Here is a 21,333-nt window from a genome sequence, read left to right as displayed (position 1 = left end):
GTTAGGTTCGTCTGTTCTCCCAGAGCAACAGGCAGAGTGGTCTTAAAAATGTAATGCAATGGCTGCACAGTGTGGCCTGTACAAAAACTGCTCTGCACTGTGTTCCCCTGTGGGATCATGGTAGAAATATAAAGTTTAGAGACATAAACCGTTCCCCCAATTTAGTAAATGGGTCCCTTAGTCTATAGGGGATGTTTTAGTCAAACCGAGAGAACTATTTATTAAATTGTGGAAACTGAGTGTTAAATTAAAGGAAGCATTTATTAAATGTAGGGAATACAAAAATAGGGAACAGAATATTAAATTGAGGGGTTGATTTATAGAAATTGAAGGGATTTTAAAATATATTTTTATACCTTGAGCTCAGTACGTGCCAAATCTGTGCAAGTGAATTTATTACTGTAGATACCTTATCAGTGCTTGACTGTATTTACAGATAGTTCAGTTTAGAGATAAGTCAGACACACATCCATGAACCCAGTAAAAAAAAAAAGCAATACATTGGATTGGCTTGATTGAGGTGTTTTCTGCCTTCTTTAAAAAAGGTTCTTTAGTAAGACAGTGGTTTTATATAAAACCATGATAACTCAAGAGAACCTTGTGGATACTTAATTGGTTCTCTGCTTTGTTAAAGGGTTCTTCAGATTCAATGTATATTTAATGAAAAATATTTACTGTAGAAAATAGTGCACTTAGGTTTAGACTGCAACAACAGAACATCACCAAATAATTAACTACACACGCATTTCTTAAACACCACTTAGACGTTATAATGGATTTTTTTAGAATGCTGAGCTACATGCAGATAAAGCAAAAAGTATGTGAGCTTTGCTCTCCTGTAGAGAGTAAAATCAACAAGCTTGTCCAGACGGAAGGTGCAAATGCACCAGTAATATTTTGGTTTTCTACCAAACTAACAGTAATGGGTATTAACAGTGTTATATAGTCAGTTTGTACAGAATAGACTTATTAGTATAAACTATTAAGCAATGTTTGAAGCTAGTCCGTTAGGTAATTATATGGTATTTATGTTACTATCAGGGAAAATGCAAATGTGTCATAACTCGTTAATGAATTTGGATAATAACTCATTACAGTAAATTTGCAGACAATAGTAATTGGTTCTGGTGTACCTCGTTTCCACATGAAACTAAAAATACAAGTGAAAATAAGTCACATAGAATACATTTCTGCTCATTTGCTAAATTAAACATAATTGACATGCTAAAAAAAATATTAATGGTGCTTTAAATGTACATGTTTCCTATAGAGGATTTGTTTACCTACTTTTTTATTTAGAAAAATCTTAAAACATGTAATTTAAAAAGGGGTGCCCAAACATTTGCACATTATTTTGTCCTGTGTGTGGAAATGTGTACAAATTGGCATCCATTGAATATTAAAAAAAAAAAATATATATATATATATATATATATATATATATATATATATTGCTGTGTATGCTGTACAGTCTCGTGCAGGTCTATGCATGTCTCTTGTTGGCAGGGTGAAGATGTCTGGGCTTGGCAAGTTGCGAGTTGCTGTGATTGGGGCTGGGGCGGCAGGTCTCTGTGCTGCACGAAACCTTCTTGCACGGCAAGACCTTTTCGCTCCTCCGGTGGTCTTCGAGATCACCAAGAACATAGGGGGCACCTGGGTGTATGAGGAACGAGTGGGGCACTATGACAACGGGCTTCCCATCCACAGCAGCATGTACAGAGACCTCAGGTAAAACACTGTGTGCCCGGATGTCTTTTGGAGGCAGATGTTGGTTAAACCCTGACCTCCTAAAGGTGTATAAATGGGTCCACACTTCAGGTTTCCAGTGTCATTAAAACTACTGATTAGGGCTGCATGATATATTGTTTGGCATTAGTATTGAAATACTGGTATTCCAAATATTTTTGACCAACACCAAGACCAACACCACATTAGTTTCAATAGCTATTTTCATTAATGAAGGCTTTAACCTTAAGATGAGGTGTTTTTATTCAAACATTTAGTCCATATTATGCAGCCCATCTACATGCACTATATATTAGTGTCAGAGTAGTTATTGAATAATTCAAAATATTTACTTTATAACAAGTATAAATAGTTAGTAGCTGGACACTAAGCCTATATTTTTAGGGGTGACATAATTTTGTCATATGAAAAAGCATGAATACAGTGGAGAAATGGCTTCATTGTTCTGTGGTCAGTGTTAAAAAACATAGTGAAGAAACTTTTTTTTAACCAATCTTTGGATTTTTCCCATATGGCAGAACCAATATTCCCAAAGAGGTCATGTCATTCCCTGACTTCCCCTTTGCAAAGCATCTTCCCTCATTTGTCCATCACACAGAGGTGCGGAAATATCTCGAGCAGTACTGTGATCACTTTCACCTCTGGGACCACATACAGGTAAAAATTTGGCACAGATGCTGTCATTAACTGCTAATAAAAATAAAAGATTATGTGTCTTATCTGTCTGATAAGTCCTGATGCCTTGTGAACAAGCTGCACTGTTGTCCAGATCATCACTCATCACTCTCTAGTACTTTGTGATAAAGGTCTGGGTTTCTAAAAAAGTGGAAACTGCAAGAATTTTCTAATATAACCTGTAAGCAGCACTGCTGTAGGAGTGTGGATATATTTTTTTTATTTTAAAACATCACAGTTTATATTATGCAACAGTTATACGATTATTACCCATATCTTAACAAACATATCCATGGCTCTTCTGGGAAACCGCTTCCAGTTTGGCACCACGGTGGACGCAGTGAACCCAATTAAAGTGCAGAGTGGCTGGAAAAATTTGGCTTGGGACGTCACTACGAGTGATGGTGTAGACAGGAGCAAATCCATCAAGGAGCGCTTTGATGCTGTCATGGTGTGTAATGGGTGCGTATAGTATTTCTAAGCCTGTAACAAGCCCTAAAAATGACCGTTAAGCATTTGTTTCCCAGAAGGTACAAAAATAATTAGTGTAGAATATATAGTGATTCATACTGTAGGGAAAGAATATGTCTCTTTTATGATATATAAAAAATGGATTTGTCTCTTTTATGATATATAATACACATTCTCTTCATACACAGGTTAGAAGGAACTGAGATGTTTGAAACATCCAGTATAGTTATATAGATAAAAGATTGATGTCAGTATTCAGGCTGTAAAAATGTGAGTTGACCGTTTATTAAGTGCACCTGTGTTCTATTTACACTCATTGGCCATTTTATCGACTACACCTACCATATAAGAGAGATGACACTATACCATGTTTTCTTTTCTGATACAGATACAAGTGTTTTTTCCTTAAAGAACTACAACACTTTAAATGAGCTATTTTAATTAAAGCAGTCTAATTGAAATAGGCTGTCATGCTCAGTCACTCTACTACCGCTCAGGACACAATATACCACTAACAAAATGACATCACGCAGAGTAAATGTGGGTTGTTTCAGGCTAGATTTGTTACAGGATTAGGTTGGATTCATTTGATTAACCCTCTGATATCTGATCCAGCATTTTCTGCTGATATTGGCCCAATACTGATTCTTATTGATGCGGATACACCTTCTGTATTTAGGACCACCACTGGCCACATATTATTTGGATGGCCATTCTCAGCACCAGTGTGGCATGAGTGGCATGTTAATAAGTTCTTTGAGCATTCCCATGGAAGAACAAGTTTTAGTTCCATAAGTACCATTTTTGTAAAAAGAGATGTGAGTTTGAAGAACCTTAAAGTTCAAAATGTTCTTTACACATGTATTTCTTCATAATAATAGTTATTTGTGGGACCAAAAATGTTTTTTCCATGGCATCACATAAAGTGGTGTTAAACAATAACTACATTTTGGGAGGAGGAAGATGCCTGAAGCCTCTCTTGACAAATCTAATATCCTATAAAGTCCATCTCATTTTTGTTTACATGTCTTGGACATGTCTTTACAACACTCCAACCCTGGCATCTATCATTCCTTGCTTCAGTGGCTTGGCTTCCTTCCACAACCAGAAGTCCTCATCATAAGGCATGGTCCGAACTAGCACTGAATTAAACAGAAATCCAGCACTGTTCCGTTTCAGTGTCCCTGATATGCTGAGAATGGTTCATCACTCAGATAAGGTCAAATCTATTTAGTGGTATTTTTTTTGTCCTGGTCATTGATGTAAATAGTAGAGGATGGTCAATAAATAGTGCAGAAACAGATGGTCTACAGTCAGTATATGCCCACAAAGTGATCTGATATGATGGATGGAACAGAAAAAATGGCCAGTGAGTGCAGGTACAAGGTACAGTAGATGTACTTAATAAAATGACAGCCTGGTGTATATCTCACATTGTGCTCCTTTACACTTAGCATTCCTGTTGTGCTGTTAAAGAATGCAACAAGATTTCACTTTTGTTTTTAGTGTATATTCTACAATAAGTAACCATCTCTCACATATTGTTCAGGTTGAATGAGTGCAATATGGACTCATCCAACTCTTTCAGTAGTAATGTGATATAGCTACAATTGTAGCAGAGTGATTGAAACTGTAGTGAGACTGAAGTGCTTCTTCTGTTTTGATGGTTTTGAATCATAGACATTTCTATGACCCTTACATCCCTACCATACCTGGATTGGAGAAGTTCAAAGGTATGTGTACCTGCAGAACACTGTAGCGTTACGTAATAAGAACATATGATGTGAAGTTTATACAACTCCACTATCTTTTCCAGTGGCACACAGTGTATCAGTATTAATTGTTATCTTTTTCCTTAGTCTTTGTGGCGTACTGGGACTGAGATGGATATAACTTACATTAGGCTCATCGCCAAGGAAATTCCTACTTGAAACCTTTAGGGTTAGAACTTTGTAGTCATAAAGGCATATCTTATTACCAGTTTAGTGGCCCTTTTAATTATTTACATAATGTAATGTACAATGGAGTGTACTTTCAAACTTCCCTTGAAGTGTCTAGGCAAAGACCTGAAATATGAAATTCCTCAAATTTCTGAGAAAAAAACATGTCATAACAGCCCAGAGAAGCTGAAAGTGCTATAATGAGTTACACTGTACTTCTCCACAGTATATGGCCTGTTCTATTAAGGCAACTTATGTTGCTTAAAACTGCAGAATCTATATGCATATGGTTTGCATTGTTGTGTTATAGTCCTTCCCCATACATATTCTATACTTTCTGCATGTAGGTGGTAAACAACTACAAACAAAAATAACATTTTTGGTGACCAAGACTATTGTGTGTTTGTGTGTAGGTATGCTCATGCACAGTCATGATTATCGCAGTGCAGAGGCCCTTGCCGGCAAGTCGGTGGTACTGTTAGGGGCTGGTCTTTCTGGATTGGACATTGCAATGGAGCTTTCCAATGTTAATGCTAAGGTAATTTCACCTGTATGTATCTGCCATATTACTGTACCAAAACATGTGCCAATATGTGGCCTACAAAGGTTCACATGCTGTTCTTCCATGTGTGTGTCCAATATATATAATCATATATAATATATTATATATTACAGTTAATTACATGTCTACACCCAACATATCCTAACAGTGGGACTCTTTACACACATATAAAATACATTTTGTTAGAACTTAATAAAACAGTGTCTCGTTAGGTTGAGTGGGATGTTCTGTAAAGCTTGTCTAAATGTTCTTTAACCAGGTAATCCTGAGTCATGGTCAGCGCCCCCTGACCTGCCCCCTTCCCACAGGAGTGGAGCAGGCTCCTCCAGTGGTCAAAGTACTAGAGGATGGCACTCTGGAGTTTCAGGATGGGAAGCAGGCAATGCCAGATGTGTTCTTATTCTGTACAGGTTACAACTTTACTTTTCCCTTCCTGAATGAGAAAGTGGGGGTTCAAGTGAAGGATCACCTGGTCTTTCCTCTCTACAAGTTTTTGATGCCTCCTGCCTACCCATCACTTTTCATAGTAGGCATCTGCAGAGCCATATGTCCCTTTCCTCACTTCCATGTTCAGGTGAGTTACATGGTAAAGGTGACTACTCAATGAGTAAATGCACTCTCACAATTGAAACTCCCACAATGAGTAAATGCACTCTCACAATTGAAACTTCCACAATGAGTAGATGCACTCTCACAATTGAAACTCCCACAATGAGTAAATGCACTCTCACAATTGAAACTTCCACAATGAGTAGATGCACTCTCACAATTAAAACTCGCACAATGAGTAAATGCACTCTCACAATTGAAACTCCCACAATGAGTAAATGCACTCTCACAATTTAAACTTCCACAATCAGTAAATGCACTCAAATTTTATTTAAAGTCTCATAAAGAATAAATGCACAGATTAGTCACAGTTTTAGTCATTAGTTTTTTCACAGTGTTCAGTCCTTTACTGGTCTCCTCTTTTCTTTTCCTTTCCATGCACTTCCCCTCCTAGTCTAAGTTTATCATCTCTGTGCTGGATGGCTCCTTTCCCTTGCCCTCACGTGAGGAAATGGAAAAGGATATCGAGTTGGATATGGCGGCCCGTAGGGCTCGCGGAGTTGCCACCCGTCACATTCTGAAGCTGGACTCTGAGCAGTGGGCCTATAATGACCACCTGGCTCAACTGGGTGGATTCCAGCCCCTTCCTCGATACTGGAGCAACTTGTATGAGTCTAACAAGGTGTTCCGTGCCCGGGATATGCTCAACTACAAAACACACAACTACACTGTCCACAATGAGACCGACTGGATGGTGCAGAATCTGCAGGGCGAACAGTTACCAAAGCCCCAACTTAAACACATATAAGTTAACATGGAAGAACTATTTTGGTAAAAATGAATGCAGAAGGATAATTTCTTTTATTTTGGCATACAGTGCATTCAGCATCAAGCTACTGATCTCTAAAACATGCATATTATTTAATGCATATTGCATATATTAAGTGCTCTTAATTGCCTGCTAAAGAGCTGTTGCAATTTCTTCTACTTTCCAAACAATGGTGCTAATAACTTTTAGTCATGATACATGACATGTTGCAATATCATCTGAATCAGCAGAGCAGAGTGAAGATGTTGTACTTCTCTGTCTGTTGCTTATTTACATTTCCGTCCTCCTTGCAAATCAAGTTTTTAAATGCAATTAAGCTAAACCAATGTACTGTTGTAACCTCCTCTTTCTTGCATTAAAGAGTAGTTGCATTAAAGTGCAGTATTTTATTTTTGGGGACTTTTTGCAGTTTGTGTTGTGGACTATAGTTTGTATATCATCATTGTCACAAAAAACTTGTTTCTCCAAATCGGCAACTTAACAATTTTCAATGGAAGTATTTTTTTTTAATTTAGTAAAAAATTATTCATTATGAAATGCTGACACAACATAAAGACCATCTTCCAGATTCAAATTACATTAAAAAGTGAACTACATGCAAGGTTTTTGCATAAAGTAAATTAGCGTTTCAAAGGGGTGGAAAATATCAGATCAATTTCCAGTAAATTACCTGTAACTTTCAATGGGAACTTTAGCACGGGAACTTGAAAAATATTCCAAAATGTAATATATCATATCAAATTATTTTAGCCAAGATTGTGCGTCCGTATAGTTTAACAACTATGTAAGTTTCTCACCTTTACCTTTAAATATTCCCATTTTATGAATGTCAATTCCTGTTAATTCCCATAATTACCCGTTAATTCCCATGGTAAATTTCCCAACTTTGAAAATTCACAGAATTTTGCAGCCCTAGAGTAAATGCACTTTTACAGTTTCAATTTAAACACAATGAGTAAATGCTCTCAAATTTAAATCGTCACATAAAACCTTGTATCTCTAAATCTGCTTATATATATATATATATATATATATATATATATATATATATATATATATATATATATATATGGAGATTTTCTATTTGTTTATTCATTATGAAATGTTATATTGACACAATATAAAGTCAGATCCAAATTACATTGATAAGCAAACTCCATGCAAGGTTTTCACATGACAGCAAAGATAAGCTGCTAGTGTCCCAGGACTGGTGACTATGATACATGACTAACACGTTCTGTTGAGCTGATCACATAACGCAGCTGAACGGAAAAGGCACCGCTGGGATTCGAACCCAGGATCTCCTGTTTACTAGACAGGCGCTTTAACCAACTAAGCCACGGCGCCGCACGCGTGTTACGCTACACCGGTGACGTCAGGAACACGCGCTGCTCGCTGGTTGATTACATAAGAAATAGAGCATAGGTTGAGCCAAGCTGCAGGAAGATTATCGCGCTGTGTGCTTTGGGGTTGGGTAAAGGGTCACAGCAGGTCATGTTAATTTCCACTGAAACGCAAACTCAACCGAAATGGGGTCTGAGATCTCTGCGCAGTGCTGACTGCCATATTGTCAAAAATAATTAATAGTCGATTAATTACTTATGTGATTGTAATGACATCCGATAAAGATTTTATTCCATTACAAACACCTTAGATTTAGTCGTAAACATATTTAATCATACAAAGTCCTAAATTATGATGTAGGTCTCTGAGCAAAACAACTTAATTATAGACATGCTGATAAATCAAGTTCTTAGAAAGAAGCGAAAGCTGTTTTAGTGAACAGTAATTGTCACCCTTCAACGTTCACCCATCACTTCTAGTTTATACTGTTTTAACTGAATAATGGAAAACTAAAAATGTGTCGTTTATGCTAAACTGTAAAATGCAGAATTAAACAGTTATCATAAGAAAAACAATTGTAAGAAAACAATATTTTATTAAGAGAATTAGATATCTAAGAGCATCTTATTTTTGTAATAATTGCATTTAAGAACTAGTTTGTTTGTTTGTTTGTTTGTTTGTTTTTATCGAGGAAAGCTGTTGTGAATCCGCCTCTAGCCTCTGTAGCATGCATTGCTGTGGAGGCCAGTGTTTGACTATCCACGCCACCAGGGGGCGCCATGATTCAATGACTTAAGGGAAACCAGCAGCTACAATTGTAAACCGTTAGAGCATTTATTAGGGAATATCAAAAACACAACAATGTGAAAAATGACTAAATAAATAATAACAACACATTAAATGCATTAAAGACATGCAGCGAAATGTTTGGAGTTCATTAAGAGAAGCTGAAGCTGTTCTCGACAGCTGTACAGACTCAACTGTCTATTAATGCTTTAAAATACGAAAGATTAACTGCAGAGCCGATTACGAGACAGGACCAGACATGGCACTGGGACGCTTTCCTATTATTATTATTATTGTTGTTGTTGTTGTTTTATATTTTTCATATTCACTTTACAACACATTGCTGACATTGGCAAGTCCTCGTGCTTCCTTGTTTCACGTGCCCCATCGTTAACACTCTTGGTTCCACTGGAGGAGTGAATCAAGTGTGTGACAGCAGGGAGAACTGAACTGCAGTGCTGTTGCCCTCCAGGAATGGAGTGTGATAACACATGCTTTCTGAATGCTGTCACATGCCTGCATGACCACATGGAAAGCTTTCCTGACTTGTCATTTCCCCTAAAATCCTAGTAAGTGACTTGTTGAATTTTATGCCATGATATTCACAGATTCACTCTGTGCACATGCAACTAAGGCTACATTTTAAGAACCTGTCCTATATCAAGTCGCTCCTATATCATCGTTAGAAAAAAATATAAAAGCCATTTTTTAATAAATGATTGCCATATATTGGCAAAAATATCAACCTCCACACCAAGCTCCACACTTAGACATAAGTATATATATATATAGAAATTGATTTTCAAGTCGTAACATCAGATCATGATGTTATATATATATATATATTAAACAATTTACTGACTGCCACACAAGCTTTCTGGATACCAATACCAATTATTTTCATTTTAAACAAGGACCCACAGTGTCATTAGTGTCACAATGTCTCCCCCTGTTGTGGCAAATTGGTATTGACTCTTCCAGTTCTGACCCCTCAGACCCCTGATCCTATAGCTCTTAGCTCCGCCCCTCACCTGATGTAGATTACTAGTCTGTCCTGCAGCTCATTCCCAGACTTGTTGTTTGCCCCATATCAACTCCTTGTTTGCACTCTGCTTTTGTAAAAAGTCAGTGTTGTTTCACCTGAGCTGCGTTTTTGTTGTTGCTTTTTTTATTTATGTGGGATGTCCCTAGCAGGGCTCCGTATCTTTGCTCTCTGCATGACTACTTTTTGACCTCTGCCTGTGCATCTGACAATAAGGTTTGGATTGATCCCTATAAAGCTACTGTGCACTTACGGACTTCATCTACTCGTTCAGTACAATTAGTGGGTTTACCATCCACCATTTTCATTTAGTTACAAATGTATTGTTTGGTTTATTTAATTTTTTTGTTATTTTGGCAAATTAACTGGGCCGCTTCATGACTGGTCCTCTGGTCACACCTTTAGTCATACTTTATTTATAATATTCTTCTTGATCAAGTCATTTTTTGATCAGGTCCTCTTTCCAGAAAGCATTTTAATGTTAAAGTCTCTGGGGACCTAAATCTTTCTTTCTAATTAAGTTCATCTGACTGGGCCCCCATGGCAAATATACAACATAGGCTGTCTTATTAATGTCTTCCCAAAATCTGGACATCTGCTGTATTTCTTACATTTAAACGAGGAATGGGCGGTCCTAATAGTGAGTAATTTGTACGTCATCTTACCCCTGACCAATCACAATGCTAAGATGGTTCCGCCCTCTCGTCAAGCGACCTGGAGAGTAAAGCTCAAACCGCGACTGGGGGAGCGGCTGTCCTACGTCCGTCACCTCTCTGCTTCGCCGCGGAATTTAGCGGCTAAGTACCGGGAATGACGACGGGCACGTGGGACAGCCGCTTCCCCAGTCAAGCTCGAGCTTGTAGCTATCTATAAACGGACTAGTAGATTACTACTAGATTATAGATATCAAGTAAGTTAAACCAGATAGATGTGTGAAATCAGAGCCGCAATTCGAAGTAAAAAACTAAAAAAAAAAAAAACCTGACTGGCTGTGTGCTGTGCCACGGTAACGTTAAGACTGTTCTCCAGTGATCGAGGGCTGTCAGTCACGCACTTAAGACCACGCCCAGATCGTTCTCGGAACGGCCTGATAAGTGAAGAGTGTTTATCTGTGTTCCTGCGTTGCACTTTTCACAACAAATGTTACGAATTTCATAAAGCAGCTTTACGGAGATCCGGGTCCAAGCCTTCTATGAGCAGGCCAGGGGTGACAAAGGCAAAAAAAAGTTTCCTTAGATCAAGATAAAGAATCATGTAACCTAACACCCAGTGTTAGTGTTATACAAAAATGCAGTATATCAAAATGTGTTCAAAAGGATTTAGCAATTGTTAAACTGAAAGGGAAAGCTTGATTTTAGGAAGCCCAGAACAACTTCTTGTACTCAAGCCGTTTTCTGGAAAGTTGATTTTGCTTTTTCCTGAAGTAATTATTTCATTGCCATAAAAAAGCCCACTCTAATAGGCTACACAGCTCACTGGTAAGAAAACATACTGCAATTTGGTCACTTCCACTTACTAGGCCCACTATCCACTGATTTTGTCCTCCCAGAGTGCACTGAAACTGCTGAATGACAAAATGAACCCACCTCTAATCAGTTAAGGATTGAGTGATTGATATCAACATTGCTAACATAGTCCTAACAAATGTCATTTTTCAGCCACAGGATATCCTGCAGACCAGAAAGTGTTCACTCAATGTTGAATTCTTGCTGTAAGTGTTCACCCATGGCCCAAATACCTGTAAACAGTAGTTAAGTCAGCTGCCTACATCACAGATGTTGAAATAATAGTGCACACACACACACACACACACATGCACTAATACTTACTCACCTTACATATCTAAAACCCACAGATGTGTAGTAGACTGGAAAGTGGCTTGTGGTTCTAATTCTTTCCACATCTGTAAGCAACTCTAACTTCAGTAACCTCCCTAAAATGTCTTGTAAGACTGGCTGTTACAGTAGTCCACAGTCCAAGTCCACAGATCAGAATCCACTGTCTTTTACTGAATCCGCTGCAGCTTTTGTTTCATTTGGTCACTTGTCAGAAATGAATAAGTCCACCTTACTTACCTACACAACAATGACCATAATTCCTAGTAGCAAATTGAACTAACATGACTTATCCAGAATAATACTGTGTCCTCCCATTTAGTCAGTGAAGCCTTCTACCCTCCACCTGTGTTCTCGATGGATTCGTTTCTGTTTTTGGGCTGATGTTCCACCTCAATAAAAAAATGCAGAAGGCAGCCATTTTTCGTTAGAACACAAGTAAGCTAGCCAAACATGGACAAGGAAGGAGAAAACATCAATGAGGTGGAGAACAGAGAGCAGTGCAATCCTCTGTGTTGAAATATAGCTGCGCTCAGTTACAAAATGGAGCTATTAAGTAGATAAAAGCGACCTTACTGTTAACCAGGTTTTGTGTCTTCTTTGTCTGAACTGTGGTCTAATCACAATAAAACACTCCCAATTGTGCTACACTCTGAATATTGGCACTGATGTGTTAATCTTAGTCCAGAATGTTTGAATGGCCAGTGTTTATCTGATAAACCAGGGCAACATAGAAATTCTGGGAACATTTGGGGATCATGATCTGATGTTACGACTTGAAAATCAATTTCAGATGTCCTTCTTTCCTATGTACTCTCACTACATTCTAAAACTGCTTCATTTTTTTAGGTTCAGCTTGTTGGGTCCTTTTTACTTGGGTATTTCCACAGTGCTGGGTAGATTTGGTGTAGCCCTGCCTCTTTAACAACCTAGCCAATAGGTCATTTTAGTGTTAATGCAGAACACGAGAATGCTGATTAAAACAGAAACTGTTTTTCATCAGGCTGTGGTTTAGAGTTTACTACTTATCAGCTTATCAGCAATTTATTAACAAGATACATGCTTTATTTCAGGTAAGAATTATATTAAAAACTATATTTCTCTGAGCTGTTGTGCAACTGATAGGATCAGATAACATTTGTTTGAATATCTGTGTCAATCTGTCTTAAATGTATTTAATACAGTATTGTATTGTAATCCAAAGAAAGTAGCACATCCAGTACACATCTAGAAAACTCTCAAAAACTCTAAATTACCACCCCAATAACCATATTGCTGCTGTCCAATGAAAAACATGTATCTCCATTTTTGTCCATTTACTTTTCTTTGAACTATGTACATTATCTGTACACTGTGTACATAATTATTGTTGAACAGACCAAAGAAAATGCTCTAAACTCTTTGGAATAAACTCTTATTTTACACTGACTTCCATTTAATGTTAAGGCCTTCTCTTGTAAAGTCAACATTTTGGAGATCCATGTTTTTCACTGGACAGCAATATATATACTCTTATGATGCCGGGTATTTACATAACCAAGTGATTGTGGATCGAATTAACCGACATATGTTCTGTAAAATAATAACCCTATGACCCTAATAATGACAACCTTTTTAAGTGTATAAAGCTGTGTTTAAATGTGGCTAGTTTGTGGAAATATATAAGTTGGGTTGTTTTTAAGACAGCATTGAGTGCTTGAGGTTGGTGTGACTGTCAAATGGAAGTCCATACCAGCGATCAGTTAAACTGTAGAAACAAACTCCCACAGTGTTGTAGCTTTCTGATTGGAGAAGGAGATGTTAAAATGTCTTTTCAGTGAACACATTTGTCAAGTGTAACAATCTGCTTTTGTCTTTAGATAATGTGACCCCGCCAGTTTTGAGTTCCAAACCTCCAAAGTGTCTCTTCCTGGAACCTGTTCTTGGAAGAGAGTCAGTAAGGAATTTCCTCAGCTTATTCCAGTAGTTTTCACAATATCCTTCACCATCTAAGCCTTTTCATCATGATCTGGAATAGTTTTTACTGTAATCAATCAATTTGAAAGAGTAACAGTAAGTCTTTTAAGGCCAGTTTATTGAGCCTTGTTATCTATGATGTATCTGTAACATAAGCACTCATGCACGCATCAGGCCAGAAACTCACTTTGGATGTGTTGAAAATATGATGAAACTTCTGAAATTCAGGGACTGTTAATCACACGAGAATGTTTAGAGAATTATTTCTTTGCTTTCTTGCAGTCTTTTTTAATTATATCTTGGCACATTGTTTAATTACATCATTGCAATATTCAGTTGATGTGTGTGGTCAAACTTGAGAGTTGTTTATAATATAATATAAGACTTGCTTGTTTCACCACAGAATGTTCAGTTTTTAAGGAAGCAGATTTTGCTGCTTGAAAACTGAACCGTGACAAACATTTTTTTGTATTTGATATCCTCTGAGTCACTGTGGTTTCTGTTGAAATTGAAGGCAGAGTTGGCGTTATCTTCACTTACCTTTTTTCCTCTGGTAACCGTTTAATTTAGTAGGGGGAACATTTGATGAAACTCAGTCCAATGACTGTTAATCACGTGAGAAAGCGTATTTTACAGTCACAACTAACGGTCACTAATTTGGGAAGCTTTGTGGCCTTGGATGAAATACAAAAACATTTGCCTATATTGCGGTCAAGCAAAACCGAAATACATTTCCAGGCTCTTTCACTTTTTTCCTGTCAGAAACAAAGAGTGTTGGGAAACCCCATGACTTAATTCCAGATGTTTATGTCCTTGTACAGTGCGGCTTGTCTCTCTGCACCTTGTATTTGTCCCATTCCGATTTTTCTGGGAAGATGAGTTTCCTGATGATGTTATTGACGCCTAAATGCTGTGCACAGGAACTAAGTGCAGAATCATAGCATGAGTTTCCAGTGTGTTACATCCTGGGACGTACACTGGACAGTGTTCTAGGGTTATCTTTAACCGTGGTGTTTCAGGAAATACTGGCCTAATCTATCCTTATGCAGCATTTCTCATCCTGGATTCTACTCAGGGCAAACAGCATGACTCACTCAGAGCACTCAAATTAGTGATTCAAACATATATTATCAATCTATATTATTGCTTATTCATGACACACACACACACTCGCACTGTTCATATATATATATATATATATATATATATATATATGTATGTATGTATGTATGTATGTATGTATGTATGTATGTGTGTGTGTGTGTGTGTGTGTGTGTGTGTGTGTGTGTGTGTATATATATATATATGTGTGTGTGTGTGTGTGTGTGTGTGTGTGTATATATATATATACACACACAATGTTTAATTGTTGTTACAGTACTTATGTTTAGTCATTATTAGGGTGCTTAAGAATGTCAAACTATTTACTTTGGCATTCTTTAATAATTTGTTCCATGGAAACGACATTGTTGTAAGAACCTCAAACATTGTTGTTTTCCACAAGTAAAACAGAGCTGTAAAGCCAGGCAGTTCCAAAGAAGCTTTTTAGCTTTTTAGTCTCACTTTCATGCTCTCCTGAAGCAAGCCAATTCCAAAGGGTGAGCCTTTGGAATTGGCTCGCTTCAGGAGAGCATGAAAGTGAGACTAAAAAGGCTAAAAGCTTACACATGACCAGCTGACCAGGTGAAGCACCGCTTACAGAAGGGCCAACTGAGCTGCTGAAACTATTTGCGTGATGGACCGACCATGAGGAGTACTGCAAGGGCTGCAGAAGAGCCAGTAAAGCGAGCAGGAACAGTCTGGGTGCTAGGACAGATAAATTCACCATACCCTACTACAATCTCAGACAGGAGAATAATTATAAAAATGATTACAATTCATGTCACATGTCTAAAACCAATGCTAGACTAGGCTAAGCTATGTGGCTACTGTGGACAGTCACAGTGCCATTAGCCAGAGCTTTATTTTTCCACCAGCCCACCATAAAAGGAAAATCAATGTGTTGTTCTGAGTCAGAATAACAGGGTTGTGAATAGGCTTGTATCTGTATCTGGGCATTTTCTGTCCCAACCAATTGCACATTGCAAATTTTATATATTTTATATAACAGCTTAAATACTGAATACATGCATTTAAAGAACTAGAGTTAACTATGTCAAATCACTGTAACACGTAGTCACTTATTGCTTAATTTAAGGTACTGGTATTAGAAAACATGAGACAATAGACAATATAATACATAACATAGACAATATGATACAATATGACAAATGATAGCAATATATTTAGAAAATAATGGAATTCTTTTTTTTTTTATAATAACCACAAGGAACTATCCTTTGGTTAAGCAATGTTGATTGTTAACGGTTTTATTAAGGTTGCCAAGCAACATAAGGATGAAAGATTATTTAAGGACATGAATGAATGGTTTTTTAGCATGTTAGTACAGTTATACAGAATCTGGTTGAGGTGTGTGGTCATATATACACATTTGGAGTACTTCACATTGGGCTTAGAATGTGGTCAATCCCATCAGGTTTTAGGGAAAGATTTATCTGACTTTTTCTTTTATCATTGAATGATTAATCCTGAGGAGAATTGCCTTTGCTGTGGTGTGCTGAAACCTGAAAAGAATCTCTATGACTGTCTCAACCGTGACAAATACTTTGCATTTGATGTCCTCCAAGTCATTGTGGCTTCTCTTGAAACTGAATGGGGGCTGTAGCTGTTAGCTTCACTTTTTTTCTTTGTGTCTTTGGTGAATTTACATTACTTCCGTTGGGTTAACAGTTGTGGTTGGGAACAAAATCACTCTGTAACTTGCAAACCCTGTCTAGCACTTTAAGAAATGAATTACTAATAACTGTGCTATTTACAGGGGTAGTTTCAAAGGACACAAACGCAGAAGTAAGCGGAGAAGCGGCTTGTCTAGCCTGAAACCAACAGACTTTATCAAAGACAGTATTGGGAAGGTAAACGGTTCATGTGCTCCAACATGGGAAAACAACAGAAGATTTGAGGAAAAAATACCATGACTGAGTCATGTTGAGTTTATATATTTATGACAGCGTGGGTTTAACAGCTCAACAGGTTTATTTATCAAGAGGGAGTTTTCCCCTAATGCTTTTACATTGTATGTGCACTGAGGGACTGCTATTACATAATGGTGAGCCAGGCAAATTGGAAAATCTGTCTCAGCGGAATATCTGAACTCTGACACACAGCATAGAGAGCTTTTTTTCTTCTATTACTGAAGATGCCAGAACACAAGGAAAAGGATGACACAAGCATGCATCATAAACAAGAATGCACAGGCAAGAGTGAAGTGGTTTGAATTCAGAATGAAAAGAACAATGAAAAGAAAATAGATGTTTTTATCATGTAAACAAATGCCAAACCATTTTTACACTCCTACATAATCATAATCTAAAATGTAATTGTAATCCAATTTACAGGTACAACGTGCCTCTGTGCAACACATGGCTCATGTTTACAGGACCAAACAATACAAGCAAGGACATAAGAGTGCAATTAGACAAGACAGTGTGTTAGAAACACCATCAGCAATACAGTCAATTCCTAATCGTGAACAGCTTGGTTCAAGGTCCGACAATGAATACAACAAAATTTAATAAATCATTGCTAAAAAGTCTCCAAAATGTAAACTACAATGGAAGTCAATGTAAAATATGTTATTCCAAGTTGTTTTGGAGAATTTCTGCTGGCCCTATTCATCATGAAATTGTGACACAATGTGAACAACAACTGTCAGACTCACATTATGTTAAAAAGTGAAAAAGTAAAAAATTAAGATACAGGGTTCTTTGTGACGGTGATGAAATATTCAGATCAAGGCAGTATAAGAGAGAAGATTGTATAGGACTTGCTCTTCTGACTAAGTAAACAATAGAAATTGTTTGCGATATTTAATATTTACTTCAGATTGTTCTATAATTCTGTTGTTTTGGGCTATTTTGCAGTATGATGAGTAGCTCCGCCCATCCTCATACATTTTAATGACAAAACAACTAATTCTCCATCTAGCTTTAGAGATGCAGTGGATTTTCCATGGATTGCACTTTTACTGTTGAAACATTAAAAGTTACTTACTGGACAAATGTTTTTTGCTTGGCTTCTGTGCTCCATCTCTGGTCTTTAATGCACAGAATCTGACTGTAAACTGGATGACATGAAGCAACATGACAACAATTTTGGCTTAATTTCTATGTAACAGAACAGACTGGAACCACAGAGTCCATGTTTTACATACATTTAGATACAGAAAGAATTGCTCAGATGTCCATGTGTCATAAACTGATGTTCAGGGGCTGCTGTTCATGTTTCAAGGGAACTGTCATCTCCCTTTTGCTGGAGAACCACAGAAAATGACTTGACACACCAAATAGTCAACGCAAACTGCCACAACATTCCAGTGATGGAGTGGGTTGAGGAGCGAGAAAGTTCAGGTGAGATAATGGCAACAAAGCCTTGTGAACTTGTGGGACTGTATTGGGAAATGTGTGAGTAAAAAGCCAACCACTAAAGAAGGTCTGTGGAGAGATATGATGAATGTGAGAAAAGTTGTTCATTTAGACCACAAACACTATGATCTCTATGAAACCTTTTTTGGTACTCCTTTCAGGTTTTATCACTGTATGTGCAACGATGCTGGGATCGTGAAGGTTAAATGTGTGAATATAATTATTGATTCATTATGACACAAAGATTAAATTATGCAAAGCTAAGTAATGGGTAAGTAACTCAAGCTTGAATACCCACAGAAAAGTATAAATGAAAGTATATGATAATATATGAAGAACACCTGTGCTTATGCTACCTGCAGAGCATAAAAGGAAAGATCAGTGAGTGTGTACAGCAAATAAGAGAAAGAAAGTGAAAGGGAGAGAGCCAAGTAGAGGATCCGAGGTCCTGTGTAACCAGCCCAATGTGACCTACCCCCCTGGGATTTGTTGTGTTCGTATTTAGAAATTCTTACCTTGACCAGATTATTGTCTTTTAAACAAGCATTGGTATAACCAGCCAATCCAAAGTGCCCTCAAGTTTCAATGCTGCTTACCTTTTTATAAGTTATATTTTTATATTTTATTATTTCTGCTACACTACATAGAGCCCTTTTGCTAATTGTATACAATGTTTACAAAGTGTGCACTGAGCTGCATTTTTAGGTAGCTTTGTAGGCTTATTGTTTCTGAACCCATCATGGGGTCACTTATAGGACCACCTCTGACCAGATAGCATTTGGGCACTGGACCATTCTCATCACAACAGAGACTCTCACATGCTAGTGGCCTGCTAGTGGGTGTTGAGGCCTTTTTCTGAATACTGTGCACATTCTGTTTACCACGCCTATCTTGTTGGTACACATTGTTGCTACAACATTTGAAGCCTAAAGCTGTTTTTACACATAATTTGAGCTAGTCATCACCTAGCCCTTCATTGGTTCCACTGTTCCACTTGTTTTTTTGTCAGACCATTACCTTGTTGACATTAGTGCTATGTTGAAACTGGTCCACAAATCAAATACTACCTTGTAAGCAGTGGTCCTAAGGGGGTCCCTTGCTAGTGATGGACAGCAAGAGGGTTATAGTAACTGCATGTCTACAGTAAAACACCTCTACGTATAATAACTGGCAATGGTATGTGTACCTGGCATGCTTAAGCACACCATAAAAAAAGATCTGGATTTTCCTTCCCTCTAGTAGGCCTTCAGTGTAGAGCTGGAACATTGTGTACTTTTGGATATAATCTCAAGGCATGAGGCATCTGTGCACCCCCCCATCCCTCCACCGCCCCTACACACACACACACACACACACACACACACACACACACACACACACACACACACAGACACAACATATTCTGTTTTGTAGAGGCGTCTCCCTTGGAAATCGGCAATTCTGAGTAAGCATTTAAGCAGTAAAACCATTTGCATGCTTATCCAGAACCATTTGCGTGGCTATAGGTCAATAACTATTGCTTACTGGGAAGCCCATACTACAAGTGACTTGCTGATGCAGCTTGTAATATGTATGAAATGGTACATTTCGAGTCATGTCATGTTTTTGATGCTTCCTGTGTCACTCCAGATGAAACTAGACCACACTAGTTTGCAGACTACTCCAGGGTATTAAAAGAATGGCAGAATGCAGCGTTTGAGGAAGTACACTTTCATGTGACAGGATTGCTTGTGTGCATTCTGCATATGGGCAATGTGGCTATTTGGGCTTTTTGTATGAAAGCAAGCTCATGGTCAACTCATGGTCACAATTATATGTGCAGGGTCAGAAATATGCATACAAACAGCACACCTAATATTTGGTTGAATGTCCCCAAGCAAACTGCAATTTGACCAGATGCTTTTGAATTTGATCACACTTCTTGGCGAGTTCAATTCAATTTGTTGGTTTTCTGGCAAAGACCCTGCTTTAAAGCACATTCCACAAATTTCAGGTCAAGAAGGTCATTTCAAAAGCGTAATGTTATTCATTTTATTTATTTATCTTATTCTGCTTTATCCATTCCACAACTGCTTTGATGTGTGTTTGGGGTCACTGTCCTGTTGTCATGAGTTTGTTTTGAAAACATTTGACATAAAAGCTCATTCTTAACTTCTTAAAATTAATTTTTAGTCTAACAAAAGCCTTGCAGGTGATTCCAGTGAATGAATCACCAGCTTTTTTTTAAATGCCTCTCTAATGAGTAGTGTTCAGCAGGCACACATGTGCTCAGCATATGTGGAACTCCTCCGGGCGCTGCTGGAAAAGCATGCCAGCTGACTTCTCATGAAGCTGTATGAGGGAATGCAGACAAAGTGTAAAACTGTCATCTAGACAAAGAGCTACTTCTTCTAAGAAGCCTAAAATAGCTTTGACCAGATGTGAACAAGGTTATTTATATTATTAGCATTATTTTAATGGCCAACAATATTACAAACTAGACACCTTAAAATTTTATCACCACTTTGAAAGGAGGAAGCGTTCTAGATATTCTTCTATTGTGATTTTAAAAAATTAGATCAATTATTAGATATTGTATAATATATTATATATTAGTTATTATATTAGATATTAGTTGTTAACTTTTGGTAATGTTTAGTTTTAGAAACTGTAAGATATAAAACCATAAGGCTGCTCATAACCAGTGTGCTGAACTAATTTATCTTGTATATCTGAAACTAAATTAAAATTAAATTATTATTTAAATTATTGACAACATTGATTACAAATGTTTAGCTGTAGTAGACATGGCATAGTGCTTCAAAGATCTGATGCTTTTCCTACTTGAAAAAATACAAAAAAAGGAAAATACTTTTTTTTTTTTTACAGTATGGGCATGCATGTGGGTTCATACCTTAAATCATCACCCTAAAATGACATGACAAGCAAACTAGTTTTCAAGCAGTTACAAAGTTTTCTAAAAGTACAAATAAACAAAACACCTCAAATGTTCACAGGGTTGAAATAAAGATGCCAAAAAGGTAGAGGCTTTAGTGGAGCGTTTATTGAGGTACCATTCTTTGTCACTATGATGTGTATGTGTGAAGGACCTAAAGATTTAAGACCCTCCACATAGTG

General features: G+C 37.4%; 1 protein-coding gene and 1 non-coding gene across 3 annotated transcripts in view; one reads left to right on the top strand and one right to left on the bottom strand.

Annotated features, from left to right (window-relative positions):
- Positions 1 to 7,161, top strand: part of LOC140562251 (uncharacterized) — a 7,621-nt gene extending 460 nt beyond the window's left edge. The window contains exons 2-8 of one of the 2 annotated variants that reach the window (XM_072687743.1): positions 1,507 to 1,728; positions 2,265 to 2,403; positions 2,741 to 2,883; positions 4,573 to 4,625; positions 5,246 to 5,370; positions 5,654 to 5,968; positions 6,398 to 7,161. In XM_072687743.1, coding sequence (XP_072543844.1) covers positions 1,514 to 1,728; positions 2,265 to 2,403; positions 2,741 to 2,883; positions 4,573 to 4,625; positions 5,246 to 5,370; positions 5,654 to 5,968; positions 6,398 to 6,751 — 1,344 coding nt within the window. In that variant the 5' untranslated portion in view covers positions 1,507 to 1,513 and the 3' untranslated portion in view covers positions 6,752 to 7,161. Of the gene's footprint in view, positions 1 to 1,506; positions 1,729 to 2,264; positions 2,404 to 2,740; positions 2,884 to 4,572; positions 4,626 to 5,245; positions 5,371 to 5,653; positions 5,969 to 6,397 lie in introns of those variants that run through there. The other variant, XM_072687744.1, reaches the window with a different exon arrangement.
- An 884-nt stretch (positions 7,162 to 8,045) lies between these two features.
- On the bottom strand, positions 8,046 to 8,119 carry trnat-agu (transfer RNA threonine (anticodon AGU)). Its single transcript has one exon. It is a non-coding gene; the product is annotated as a tRNA-Thr (tRNA).
- Between the last annotated feature and the right edge of the window lie 13,214 nt (positions 8,120 to 21,333).

This window comes from Salminus brasiliensis, chromosome 9 (assembly GCF_030463535.1).
Source record: "Salminus brasiliensis chromosome 9, fSalBra1.hap2, whole genome shotgun sequence".
NCBI lineage: Eukaryota > Metazoa > Chordata > Actinopteri > Characiformes > Bryconidae > Salminus > Salminus brasiliensis.
The sequence above is the reverse complement of the archived record's forward strand: the minus strand, read 5'-3'. Positions and strand labels throughout refer to the sequence as shown.